We start from the raw sequence: 12,261 nt of genomic DNA, 5'->3' as shown, positions 1-12,261 counted from the left end.
TGTTTGTAAGGGCCTGTCTCCTGTTTATTGCCAAGGCCCCAGCCAGGCCGGCCAGCTCACTCCTTATCAAAGGAAGCAGCTGCAGTGGGAGAGGGCCGGGCCCCCCAGCTCCAGTCGGGGCTCCTCCACAGGGCGCAGACAGTTGGTGGTGTGCAGGCAGCGGGCAGGCGAATCCTGCCCGGTCAGTCCAGCTTCAAGTCCAACACCAGGGCGTTCTGGCAGGAAGCAAAGGGCCAGGTGGTGGTACGGGGAGCAATGACAGGGGTCACGCAGGTGCAGGATGGCATGGAACGGGCCGTGGCCAGGAAGTGGAAACCAGCATGGTGTTTAAGAGCAAAGGATGAACTAGACTTGCCTGGTGACCCTTCACCTCTCTGAGCCTCAGTTTTCTCGATCGTCAAGAGGGGGCAAGCACCCTACCTCCCAGAGTGGAGAGATCAAGTGAGAAAAATGCACCGTTCGTGCTCCAAGCGCAATGCCTGGCATGCAATATAAACCTGATACTTATTGAGCACTTACTGCATGCCTTCAGGTGAGTTGTCTCAGTGAATTGTCACCACAGCTCTCTGGGGTGGACACCCATATCAGCATCCCCATTTTAAGCAACAGAAAAAAGAGGCGCAGAGAAAGGTGAACTAATTTGCAGGGAAGGAAAGGAACAGAATTCCAGTTTCCCCCTGGGGAGCCCCTGGCCAAGGGGAGCCTGGGTTCTGAGCAGCAGGGTCTTCTCAAGGGATTGGCAGGTTGTACTGATGGCCTCTGCCCTGCTCAGCCCTGCTCCCTCCCGGATGAGAAAGGCAGGCTTTTACTCATCATTCATTGGCTGAAAGCATTGACCGACATGTTCTTCCCCAGCTGCCTTCCTCACCTCTACTATGTCCAGCTCTGCCAGGTTGTAATTCATGTCCAGAATGTCCGGAAGCGGGAGGCCGACTTGGAGCGCATCTGAGAAACACACTAGGGGTCATTTCAGCCTGACTGCTCTGCAATTGATTAAGGAGCAGCTGCCGGGAGCCCAGTAGTGGGAAATAGTGCAGTGATTGACTTGTGATGTCTGCCAGCTGCACAGGCATAGAGCGTATGAGCCATCATCATGTATTTCTATCCCAGGCCTGGGTCAAGATCTGACTCATGGTGTGTGTGTGGGGGCAGGAGCCAAGAGTCTCAAATTGTGGGAGGGGCCTTTGTACTCAGGGAGGTGACATTAAGACTACATTATCCTCCACGATTCAGCAATGACCATTGACTCCCTTTTAGCCTCCTCCACCAGGGTCAGGGGAGGGGCTTGAGGCCACCCAGGTGGTAGCCCATCCTGCTTAGAGTGCTTCTTGGCACCAGCAAAATCAAAGCCTGCTGGAGCCCTCACCATTGATGCCTGGGATGTAGGCTTCTCGGAGATAATCTGTGATGAAGCCCGTCAGTTCCTTCTCCTGGCGGAAAGAGGGAAAGAGAAGAAACACCCACATCACATCATTCAATTCAGTTCAACAGGTTTTTTCACTCCATCTGGGCCCAGGGACCACAGGCGTGAATTAGAGACATCATACAATCTGTCCACCCAGCATCGAAACCGGGCCGGACACTGTCTGACTACAGACCGATGGCCTTCACCTCCTAGTCCTTGTTCGAACGGCACGTGGGCCTCGGCTCGTGTGCAGGCACAGAGGAATTCAGGAGACGCTGAGTGGCCTCTGGACCCCGTTCCTGTTCCTACAGAAAACTCAGTAGCTTCAATCAGTCATTCATTGACTGCCTCTCTGTACCTCAGTTTCCCCATCCCGGAAAGCGAATATAATAGCACCTACTCACACGGATTCAATGAGTTTGAGTACAGCGCACAGCACTGAGTAAGTGCTCAGTAAGTGCTATGTTGCTGTTATTATTAGCACCTACAAGGTCAGTTTCTGTGTTGGACCCTTAGGCTACAGAGACTGATAAAAATGACCGCTGGGCCAACCCAGCCAGCTCAGGCTGCTGCTGTGCACTGTTTTTGTTTTTGTTTTAAAGATCGGTGCCTGAGCTAACATCTGTTGCCAAGCTTTTTCTCCTTCTTCTTCTTCTTCTCTTTCTCCCCAAAGCCCCCCGTCCATAGTTGTATATTCTAGTTGTAGGTCCTTCTGGATTTGCTACTTGGGGTGCTGCCTCAGCATGGCCTGATGAGCGATGCCATGTCTGTGCCCAGGATCCAAACCGCTGAAACCCTGGGCGGCTGAAGTGGAACACACAAACTTAACCACTCGGCCACAGGACCGGCCTCCTGCATTGCTTTAAAAATCAATCCAGGGAGATGTTCAGATTCTATCCAGAAAAGGAAACAGACCCAGAGAGGCTAAGTGACCTTCCCAAGGTCACACAGCAAGTCAGAAACCCCAAGCCCCACAATGACCTTCTCTGTTCATTCTGCCCCCATTTCCAGGCCTTTCCCTGAAGTCTCAAGGGAGAGGAGGCCCCCTCTTGCCCTCAAGCCAGACCAGGCAGAAGCACTTGGGACACTTACATTGAAGGTGCCAATCGATGAGGACACCCGGGACAGGCTCAGCAATCTGCGTGGGGAAAGAAACCAGAAGCAGGGAAGGCAGTCAGAGCCACTGTCCTGAGCCTAGAGAAAGGGGGGTCTCAAACCCCTCCTACCCCTCCCTGAGGCAGAAGTCCCCTCTATAGCCTTCAGACCAGGTGCTCATAAGCCTCTGCTTGCATGCTACCTGTGATGGGGCACTCACCACCTTTCATTACAGCCCATTTTTCTTCCCACAGCTCAAATCACTGCCTCCTCTCATTGGTGCTGACTCTTCCCCCTGGGACCCTCAGCCATGTCTATTGCTCCTGCCCCAGGCCCAGTATGCAGAGGTTTGTGGCCCAACTAGTCAGTCCCAGATACTTACAGGACACAAAATTGGGGTCCCTCACCCGGCCCCCTCCCCTGCACAGCCTCCAGAAGGCACTGATACATGTTGGCACCAGAACAGGCCATGTGATGGTCATCTCGTGGCCCTATCTTCCCAACAGTTATTCTCTATTCCAGTAACAGACCCTCCATGTTCCATTCCTCCATTTTCCAAGGCATTCAGGTGGGGCTGAACCCAGAGCCCCCTGGGCGAGCACGGGACCCAGGCCTGACCAACCAGAGCATCCTACCTCCGGAGTCACAGGGATTAGCTCGGGGCTGGTCACGTGACCATGCTAGACCAGAGGGAACCTGCCTTGGTGATTCTGTTAGTACTGCTGGACAAGAGGCCTCTCTTGTTGTCGGGGTCACTTCACCACCACCTGGGGAGAGGCTGCCTGACAATTTAGCCAACAAAGTGGACAGCACAGGCCAAGGAAGGAGGGAGGCACATTTTTGAGGACTTTGCACACCTAGATCCAGCCATGCTTGACAGCAGTCCACCCCTAGAGTTTCAATTCTACGAGCCAAAAGATTCCCTTTGAGGCTCAAGCCAGTTACCGGTGGAACTGTTTCTTGTAAGTGAAAGAATCCTGGCCTAATATGAGTTAGATCAAAGATGAAGGCAAATACAAAAATTAATGAGCAACTGAATATAAAACTAGGATGCTGAAGTGGGATAATGAATAGAATGTGTACAACCAGTACCTCACCCACTGACAGAGATCTATGAATGTCAGCTGTTATTAGTATAAGGAAAGGCTTCCTGGAGGAGGTGGCATTTGAGGCAGGCGCTGACTGGCAGGGGCATTTGGATGGTATGGACAGAAGCCTATGAATGGAAAAGTGGACATGGGCTCATGATCAGACTCACTGTGCAAGAGCCTAGAGGAATGGTGGGAGCAGCGGTGGGAAAATTTGAGAAGGGCCTTGAGTGCCAGGCTAAGGAGGAAAGATCATGCAGACAATGGGGAGCCATTGAGAGTTCTAGAATAGCAATAGTGACCAGAGCAGCCTGACAGTGTGAGCCATGCTGGATGGACCAGCGGGAGATCCAGGAGCAGAAGACTGAGTGGTATTGGTAAGGCCATGCAGGGGTACAAGCATGCCGGCGTGGGCGGCAGACACCCACCTGTCCAGGGAGGTGGCCATCTGCAGCCGGTCCTCACGGACTGAGTACTGGACTTTGAGGTTGAAGTGCTGGCGTGGAAGGAAACAGAGAGAAGGCACTGGGTCCCCCATCAAGGCTGGTAAAACCAAGGGCTTTACCACCTTCCCAGCACCTCCACCACTGCCAAGACACAAGGGTCTTCCTCTCTGCCCGTCCTACCTTCAGGAACTGAACCCAGCAGTCTCCCCAAACCTGCAGCCCAGGCTCCACATCTCCCCTGTAACTGGCCCAGGACAGCCCTCTCAAAACTACCTGGCACGTTCGTGGGTCCCTGCACATACTGTGTTACTGCTCCAGGCTTTTGCACATCCTGTGACCTCTGCTTGGAGTGCCCTCCATCACCAGCCTTCCCAGCATCAACCCTTTCCCTAGTCAGCTCCTGCTCAACCTTCAAAACATAACTCAGGCATCACCTCCTCTGGGAAGTCCTCTAAGATTTCCTCAAACTAGATTTGGAATCTCTGTAGGCTCCCACAGTCCCCAAGGTGAGCCCTTCTCTGCCCTTATAGATGCTAATAAATGTCGGAGGGAGGAGGAAAGAAGAGAGACAAGGAGGAGGGAAGAGAGAGAAAGAAAGGACTAAACTACTGACCCCCATTTTGTTGATCTTTCTAGCCATTCAAAGGTTCAATGGCAGAGCCAAGGCTCAGACATCAGGTGACAGTGCCCGGGAGGTTAGGATCATCCAGTTGGGATTAAGTAAGAACCCTTCACTCCGTTACTTGGCTATCAACAGAAATCCCACCCTCCAGCCTTGACTATCCACGACATTAGGCCTAAACGGGGAACAGATTCCACTCACAGCTTCCAAGAGAAAGATGGTCACGGGAGCCCTGCCCCGCCGCCGAGCAGCGAGCATCTCCAGGGTGCCGTGGAGGAGCAGCAGGCTCTTGCCCATCTTCATGGTGACCTTGGGAGGCTTGTTTATCCTGATCTGGGTCACCAAGGGCTTCGGCTTGGGATAGGCCTCAGCCACCTACAGAAACCAGGAAACTGCCCTCAGGGCCAGCCTCAGACTGGTGGCTTCCACTGAACCCAGGAGTCCATCAGGAAGGAGGTGATTTTGACCCTGGACACGGGAAGCACAACATGCAAAGGCTGGGATGTGTCTATTGGGAAATAAAAGAAACAAAACAATCTGTCTCTTTCTATATTGGACATGGAGAGTGTAAAAGCTGAGCCGTTTCTATGCTGGGCCCGAAGAGTCTTTATGGAGAAGTCGGATGACTCCACATTGGACACGGCAGACGTGGCACTGAAAAGCTGCCTCCTGAAGCCCTGTCCCTTGATGGCAGAACAGGGCAGGGCATGGTGACACGGGGAGTGGGGTGCTCACTTCAGGAATGAAGCCAGCCAGTGTCTTGGTGGTTTGTGGGGGCAGCTCTCCAATCTACAAAATAAAAGCCAAGGTTAGGATTACGGAGGCCTTCCTTGGCCCATCCTGACAAACACCTCTGACTTAACAAGGTGTGCCCTCCGAGGTCCCCTTCATCAAAACACTTAGCACTCTGTGATTAAGTAGCTAGTGAGGTCCTGGGTAGCCCAGACTGTGACTTACATGTTCCAATGACCCTTGCTCTAAGCACAAGGTCAAATGCTAAGAAAACGTCGTTAGATGAAAAAGCGAGCAGATAGATGGGAGAATGGGTGGATGTGATGGGTGAGATGGGGGTGGGTAGATGGATTCATGGATAGATAGACAGATGGGGAAAATGGATAAATAGATAAGTGAGGGAATGGATGGGTGAATGGATGGATGAGTGTTCATGTAAGAGAATGAATAATAGATGGGCAGGTGAATCAGTGGGTGGAGGGATGAAAGGAATGATGGATGGGAGGATGGGTGGATGGGGAGATGGTGGAATGGTCTGATAAATGGATGGGAGAATGGATGATGAATGGATTGGTGAGTGGGAGGATCAACGGGAAAGTACACAGATGGCTGGTAGGTGCATAGATGGGAGGATGAATGGATGGATCAGTGGGGATGGATGGATGGATAGGTGGATGGATGAGTGGATGAGTACATGCGTAGTAGGATGGATAACGGAGAGTTGGGTGGGTAGATGGGTGGGGAGATGAATGTTTGGATGGTAAATGACAGATGCATAGATTCATTCACTCAGTAGTATCAGGTCCTGTTCTAGGCATGGATGATATGAAGGGATGAATGGATGCTAGCTGGAAAGATAGAGTCTAGGGCATAAATATCTGGTAGCGAGACAGATGGGTGGGTGGATGATGATTAGATAAAAAAGAAGATGGATGAATGGCCGATGTATGAGAGTTGTAGGCTGATGAATAAATAGCCGGTTGTACGGACAGTTGCGTGGGTGGATGAGTAGATGGTAGTTCCATGGACAGAGAGATGGTGGATGGTGGGGGGAACTGATGATCCTGGGATCTCCCAGTCCTACTGTTGCCCACAACCCCAGGATAATTCTCAGAATGGACACACGGGACAAGGACTGTCATTACAGGGGGAAGATGCAGATGGGGGGAAGGGGACCCTGGGCAGCTCACCATCCTATCCCGGACAGTCACATCAAAGGACTTCTGCAGAAGGGCAAGCTCTGCTGTGAGGAAGGCGGCCGAGAGCAGCAGCTGCGAGGAGCCTGTAGCGTAGTCCTTGGGGAACTCAAGCACCTCCCTGGCGTCAGCAAGCTGGATGGCGTTACCCTCCTGTTGCTGCACCACAGGCTGTGGGACAGCCGGGAGACGGACACTCAGCCTTGGCCATGAAGGCCTGTAGCTGGGGTGAGCCTCAGTCCTCCAAACGAATGGTGCTGAAAGCAGCCCCGAGCCGGCAAGTCCTTAGACGTTAGAGCTGGAGCCCTCAGGCTACCGTGGCTCAACCCTCCCCGGGTGCAGATGGGCAGACAGAGGCCAGAGGGAGTCAGCCACTAAACCACTGGTGGTTCCTCCCAGGATTGCTTAAGTAACCTCAGTTGATTTGCCTCTGGCTGGTTGAGCTCTCATTTAGGCAGAGAGTGTTTTCTGTTTTATTCTCAGGAGAAAGAGGTAAGTGGAAAATAAGGGGGCCTGCGAGAACCACGTCAGAGAAAGACTTTCCAGGGAGATGACTTCCTGGGATTTTTCTTCCCATTCCTGGAAGATGCATCTCTCTTAGTCACACGGGGTTCTGGAGACCTAGGTGAGGACCCAACTCTGTCACCAACTGATGGGACCCCACCCAGCCCTGCCTCCCCGCTGGGCCTCACTGTTCCCCTGTGCAATGGTGCGGTACGACGGAGCCCCTCACTGGGAGAAGCAGACAGCCTTGGGAGAAGGTGTGAGAGTGGAATTGGCAGTCCTGGAAACCAGCTCAGGACTCAGGGTTCACGTTGACAGCAGAAGAGCGAGGGTACCCGAGTGTCAGGGCATATTCCAATGGTGGGCCTGGTCTCCTGGCACCTGAGGGCCCCCCCCTCCATTGCCGCAGTCCTGCCACCTGCCTTGGCCAGAGAAGCCCCCACCACTCAGGTTGGTGAGCCTGAGACCCCAGCCCCCTGGTGGCCCCCTGGTGCTTACGCTGAAGTCCACTTGGATGTAGTTGGCTGTGGCGGTTGGGATGGACGTCAGGACATATTTGACAGTGCCCATCTGGCCCACAGGCATGGCAGCTGTGCAAAGAGAAGTTTCCACTCAGAGAGGCGCCAACTCAGGGGTATCCTGGAGAAGTCAGCATCAACCAGATGCCACCAGAGTCCGGCCTGGGTGCCAGGAAACCTGGCCCTCTGTGTGACCCAAGGCGAGTTACTTAGCAGTGATCCCCCAGCAAAGGAAGGAGCCAGGTATCACCACCTTCAGGAATACTACTCAAGGGGCAAGGTTTGTGGATGAGCCCAGAATGGCTGCTGTCCTTTGAGTCTGGGAGCGACGGACAGAACATTGGAAGGAGGGCTGGGAGGCAAGGACTCCAGAGTCCCTCAGGGCCTCAGGCTTCCCATCTGGACAGTAAGGAGATGGCCAGACACCACGACGTCAGACACCCTCTATTCGCAAGGCTGGGCTGGGCGCAGGCACTTGAATGGGGAATGGGGCATCAAAGTCCGGCCGCCCTGATGTCCCCGTGTGGGAGCGAGGCACGGCCAGGGCTACACTCACCATTCAGGTTGGCCCACTTCCTGTTCACATACACCAGGACTGCGTCGATGGCTGGACACATCTAGAAGCAGAGAAGGCGCTGGACGGAGGGGGCCCCTGCACGGAGGACCTCACTCCTCGCAGCTGAACATACTCCACGGGGAGTCCCCAGAGCCCTGGCGGGACAGGGACTGGACGGGAAACTGAGGCCACAAGTCACATGGGAAGTCACTGGTGGAGCCTGGACCAGAACCCAACTCTCCTGACCACAGCCAACAAAACCAGTGAGCACTCGTTCCCCAAGGACTGGTGGTCTTGGCAGGGTTGGCACTCTGGGATACACAGCCTGCCATTTCCTCCTCCATGCACACAGCAGACATCACTAGCTGATCACGGCACTTTCTCCCACTGAGCCAGCCACAGCCTCAGAATCCCCCTCAGCCTCTGTCGGTGCATCAGGGTCAGGACCCGAGATAAAATGCACCTACCGGCCCTGGTCTAAGCGCTGCCACAGACAGGGTGGAAGCTTGCCCCGGGCACTCACCAGGTCAGGGAGAACCTTGTGTAGGGTGCTGTCCAGGAACTTGTTGACCACCTTAGGCAGCATGCTAGACACAGAGGACGGGGACAGGGGCACAGATGGCAGGAAGTCAGGCACAGGACGTGCGGGACACGGTTAAGGAAGTGCAGTAGCTCAGGAAGTGGAATGCTGGGTGGGTGGCAACGTGGATCCAGCCCTCCTCCCCAGCCACAGAGCCCCTTACTTGCTGGGCAGGTTGGTCTTCACACTGACCAGGATGACCTCACAGCCCTCGCTCTTGAAGGTGGGGAGGCCTGTCTCCTCATCCTGCAGAAGTCGGTTGGTGGCTGTGATATTCAGGACCACGATGATCTCCATGTTCCCACCCATGAAGCTGGAGGAGGGGGCGGGCAGGTGTCATGGGCATCTCTGTCTCCTCCTTGCCCACAATCTCAGCAGCTCTGAGAGAGGGAAAGGATGGGGGACCACCCCACAGGACAGAACGGGGGGTGGGATCTGTCCAAGGTCACACAACCAGCATTTCCTCTCCCCTCTTGCTTCAGTGGACTCCTATACATCCTTCAAAACCCTACTCAGCTGTCATCTCCCAAAAGTCTTTTCTGAACCCCCACCACCACCCTGCCAATGCTTCTTTTGTCCTTGGCCAATCCCTCAGTCTGTGATCCTCTGCACTCAGGTCTGATTCCCATCAAAGGTGGGACCCAAGTTTGCATCAGCTCAGACCACAGCACCCAGGTGGTATACAGTAGGTACTCAATACATGTGCATGTAAGGGTGAGACAAGGAGGCCATTCTCCTTCCCTTGTCCCCTCCCCTGCCATACTCACCTCTTGCCAGTGATGGTCATGCCTGTGGACACACACTGGAAGATGCCCACCCCAGGTATGAAGCTCAGTGCGATGACAGGCAGCTTCACGTCCTTCACCTTCAGGCTGGGACAGGACAGGCATGCGCAGCAATGAGAACCAGACAGCAAGACCCAGGCCCTCAGCCTGCTCCTCCACCACCTTGCTGGCGGCCCTGGGTAAGCTTCTCATCCCATGTCATGGGGATAAGTCTGCCTTGTGGGATCATCATGAGACACAAACAGAAGGCTGGACATAATCCAGTTTGTACACAGAAAGCACTCATCATGTGTGAATTGGGACATCTGGCTTAATGTGTGACGTTGGGCAGCTCCTTTCCCTTCCATGGGCCTCAGTTTCCCCATTGGCAGAATGGGGAGGTTTGCTTAGATTAAAGTTTCTCACCAGTGGCACTGTTGAGATTTTGGGCAAGATCATTGTTCGTTGTGGGGGGTTGTCCTGTGCACTGTAGGATGTTTAGTAGCATCCCTGGCCTCTACCCCCTAGTGGCACTAGATGCATCTCCCCTTCCCTCCCCTCCCTGGCAAGTCGTGACAACCAGAAATGTCTCCAGACATTGCCAAATGTCCCTTGGAGACAAAATCACCCCTGGTTGAGAACCACCAGTTGAGAGCCAGGATAACAAAGATGTGGCACATCCACCTCCACCTGCTTATCCTGAGCTCTTGGCAGACATTGCTAATGGATCACAGTCCTATTTTCTGCTCCGTTCAGCGAGTGCCCCAGAACGCTACTAATCCAGGCAGCCCCTACCAATCAATCCCAGAGGACTCTTGCCACGGAACCAATTTGCCCCTCTCATTAGCTGATTACTGATACCTTGCCAGCTCTGCCATTTGAGGATTTCTCATTCAACTTCATATGCATTCAGTGAGCTCCTGCTGTATGTAGGGGGTTGGAGTCTGACTTTTCAACCTCACAGCCTCCTCCCAATGACCCTGGTCACAACAGGACAGGAATTGTCCCCAGTGGGTGACCAAGGAGACAGAGGCCCAGGCAGGAGCAGTGACCTGCCCAAGGTGACACAGTGAGCCAGCAGTAAGGCACGACAGAGGCCCCACGTCCTGCACAAGCTCCCCCTCCTGCCTTCTCAGGTCCCAGCACAGCATCGCCGCCACCCTCTGCCCTCACTGCCACCCCCAACCCCTCCCCTGCTCACTTAGTGAGGCCCTTGATGGGTTTCACCCCTGGCCGTTTCTTGCCCGCCTCAGCTGCCATCTTCTCCAGGATATGACTCTCATCCATGGCACTCTGGACCTCTGGAAAGGGGGAGGGGTCCGGAGAGACCCTCAGCTGGGCTCCCCACTCCCTCTCTGCCCTGGGCCACTGTCTCGGGCATCCCAGGCCCACACCACTTATAAGTGGCACCACTATCTGCCCCACAGTCACTGTGCCCCACCCTGGGCTGGGTGATCTGGGGACTCAGAGATGAGTCATGCCCAGCTCTGCCCTCCTCCAGCCTCATGGGGGAGACAGAATCACCAGCAATGACAGTAACAAATGACAAGAGCCATAATAAGCGCAGGCAGCTAGAGGAACCACATGAGGGACTTGGGCCAGGAAAGGAAGAGCTGGGAAGGCTTCCAGGAGGAGGTGACATATCAGTTGGTCCTTGAGGGAAGAGTAAGAATTTTCACCAGGAAGCAAATGGATAAAGGGGGCCACTCAGGGCAGAGAGCACAGCAGGTGCAAAGGTGGGGAAGGGGGAAGAAGGCGGCATGGTGAGGGAAGAGAGGGAAACACAGCATGACCAGAGGGCGGGGACGGGCACAACCGAGAAACTGGAGCATTAGGGGGCGTATCATGGAGGCCTTGACCCCAAGCTAAAGCGTAGACTTTATCCTGTGACCCAGCCACTGTCAAACCCGGGTGACGAGAGAACTCATCTGGGGGCTTGTTAAAATGCAGATTCTGTGCCTGAAGCCAAGACGTTCTGATTCCCCGGGCCTGGAGGCCCAACCCCAGTGACAGGTGCCAGACACACCTCCATCACAGTCACAGGCTAATTCCCAGAGAGGAGACAAACACCGAGCTGACAGAGCTATCATTAGCCCCTTGCTCTGGATGTGACTTCATTTCTCTTAAAGTTGTGGAGCTCAGAAGTGGAAAATAAACGTTCCTGCAGCCCCCTCGGGGGACCTGAATCTCACGTTACATCGGATCTTGTCACGGAAGGGCTGGTCACCCTATTTTACCTTTCTTTACATTTAGCGTTTACAGGTGAGTAAACAGCAACACAGAGAAGGTAAGTGACTCGCCTGAGATCACACAGCAAATTGTTGGCCGAGCCAGGATTTGGCTCATGTCTGTCACCCCCCCACAGCCCACCTGTGTCCACCAACCCCTGCCATCAGGGTCAACAAAAGGCTCCAAGGAAACAGGATTTCCAGCTCTGCCGCCAACCTGTGGGAGGACCTTGAGCAAGTCACCCCATTTTCTCAAGAATGATAATAACGTATTGCTTATAGTTTATTTCAAGAATCATAGGATGCTCAAGGCCATGCAAACATGAGCAGTCACTGCCCACCACCCACCCCTGGCCCCCCCACCCAGCCCACCAGCTCACCGTGGTTCATGACATCCATGCCCAGCCGCAGCAGTGCCCCGGGGTCAGCTTGTGTGCGGGGCAGCAGGCTGCAGAAGCCCAGACACAGGATCCACAGCATGGCTCCACCTGTGCCGCGGGGCCTGAGTTGGGTGCAGGCCACCAGGC

At 54.3% G+C, this 12,261-nt stretch overlaps 1 protein-coding gene across 1 annotated transcript; it reads right to left on the bottom strand.

The window, feature by feature from the left end:
* Nucleotides 1–12,261, bottom strand: BPIFB6 (BPI fold containing family B member 6). The gene is made up of 15 exons (XM_014735234.3): nucleotides 12,115–12,261; nucleotides 10,708–10,807; nucleotides 9,510–9,614; nucleotides 8,906–9,055; nucleotides 8,686–8,749; nucleotides 8,163–8,223; nucleotides 7,587–7,678; nucleotides 6,579–6,755; nucleotides 5,392–5,445; nucleotides 4,858–5,031; nucleotides 4,017–4,084; nucleotides 2,498–2,543; nucleotides 1,367–1,430; nucleotides 869–945; nucleotides 1–215 (listed from the first exon to the last, which is right to left on the bottom strand). The coding sequence occupies exons 1-15, from the start codon at nucleotides 12,212–12,214 to the stop codon at nucleotides 183–185; spliced, it is 1,365 nt and encodes a 454-aa protein (XP_014590720.3). The 5' UTR covers nucleotides 12,215–12,261; the 3' UTR covers nucleotides 1–182.

Source organism: Equus caballus, chromosome 22 (assembly GCF_041296265.1).
Source record: "Equus caballus isolate H_3958 breed thoroughbred chromosome 22, TB-T2T, whole genome shotgun sequence".
In the NCBI taxonomy this organism is placed as follows: domain Eukaryota; kingdom Metazoa; phylum Chordata; class Mammalia; order Perissodactyla; family Equidae; genus Equus; species Equus caballus.
This window is presented reverse-complemented; position numbering and strand designations above follow the sequence as displayed.

Coding starts and splice junctions, on each gene's coding strand:
- BPIFB6 (XM_014735234.3), bottom strand. CDS start 12,214: ATGCTGTGGATCCTGTGTCTGGGCTTCTGCAGCCTGCTGCCCCGCACA. Junction 10,808..12,114: donor CATGGATGTCATGAACCACG/GTGAGCTGGTGG, acceptor CCCCCTTTCCAG/AGGTCCAGAGTGCCATGGAT. Junction 2,544..4,016: donor ATGGCCACCTCCCTGGACAG/GTGGGTGTCTGC, acceptor TTCCCCACGCAG/ATTGCTGAGCCTGTCCCGGG.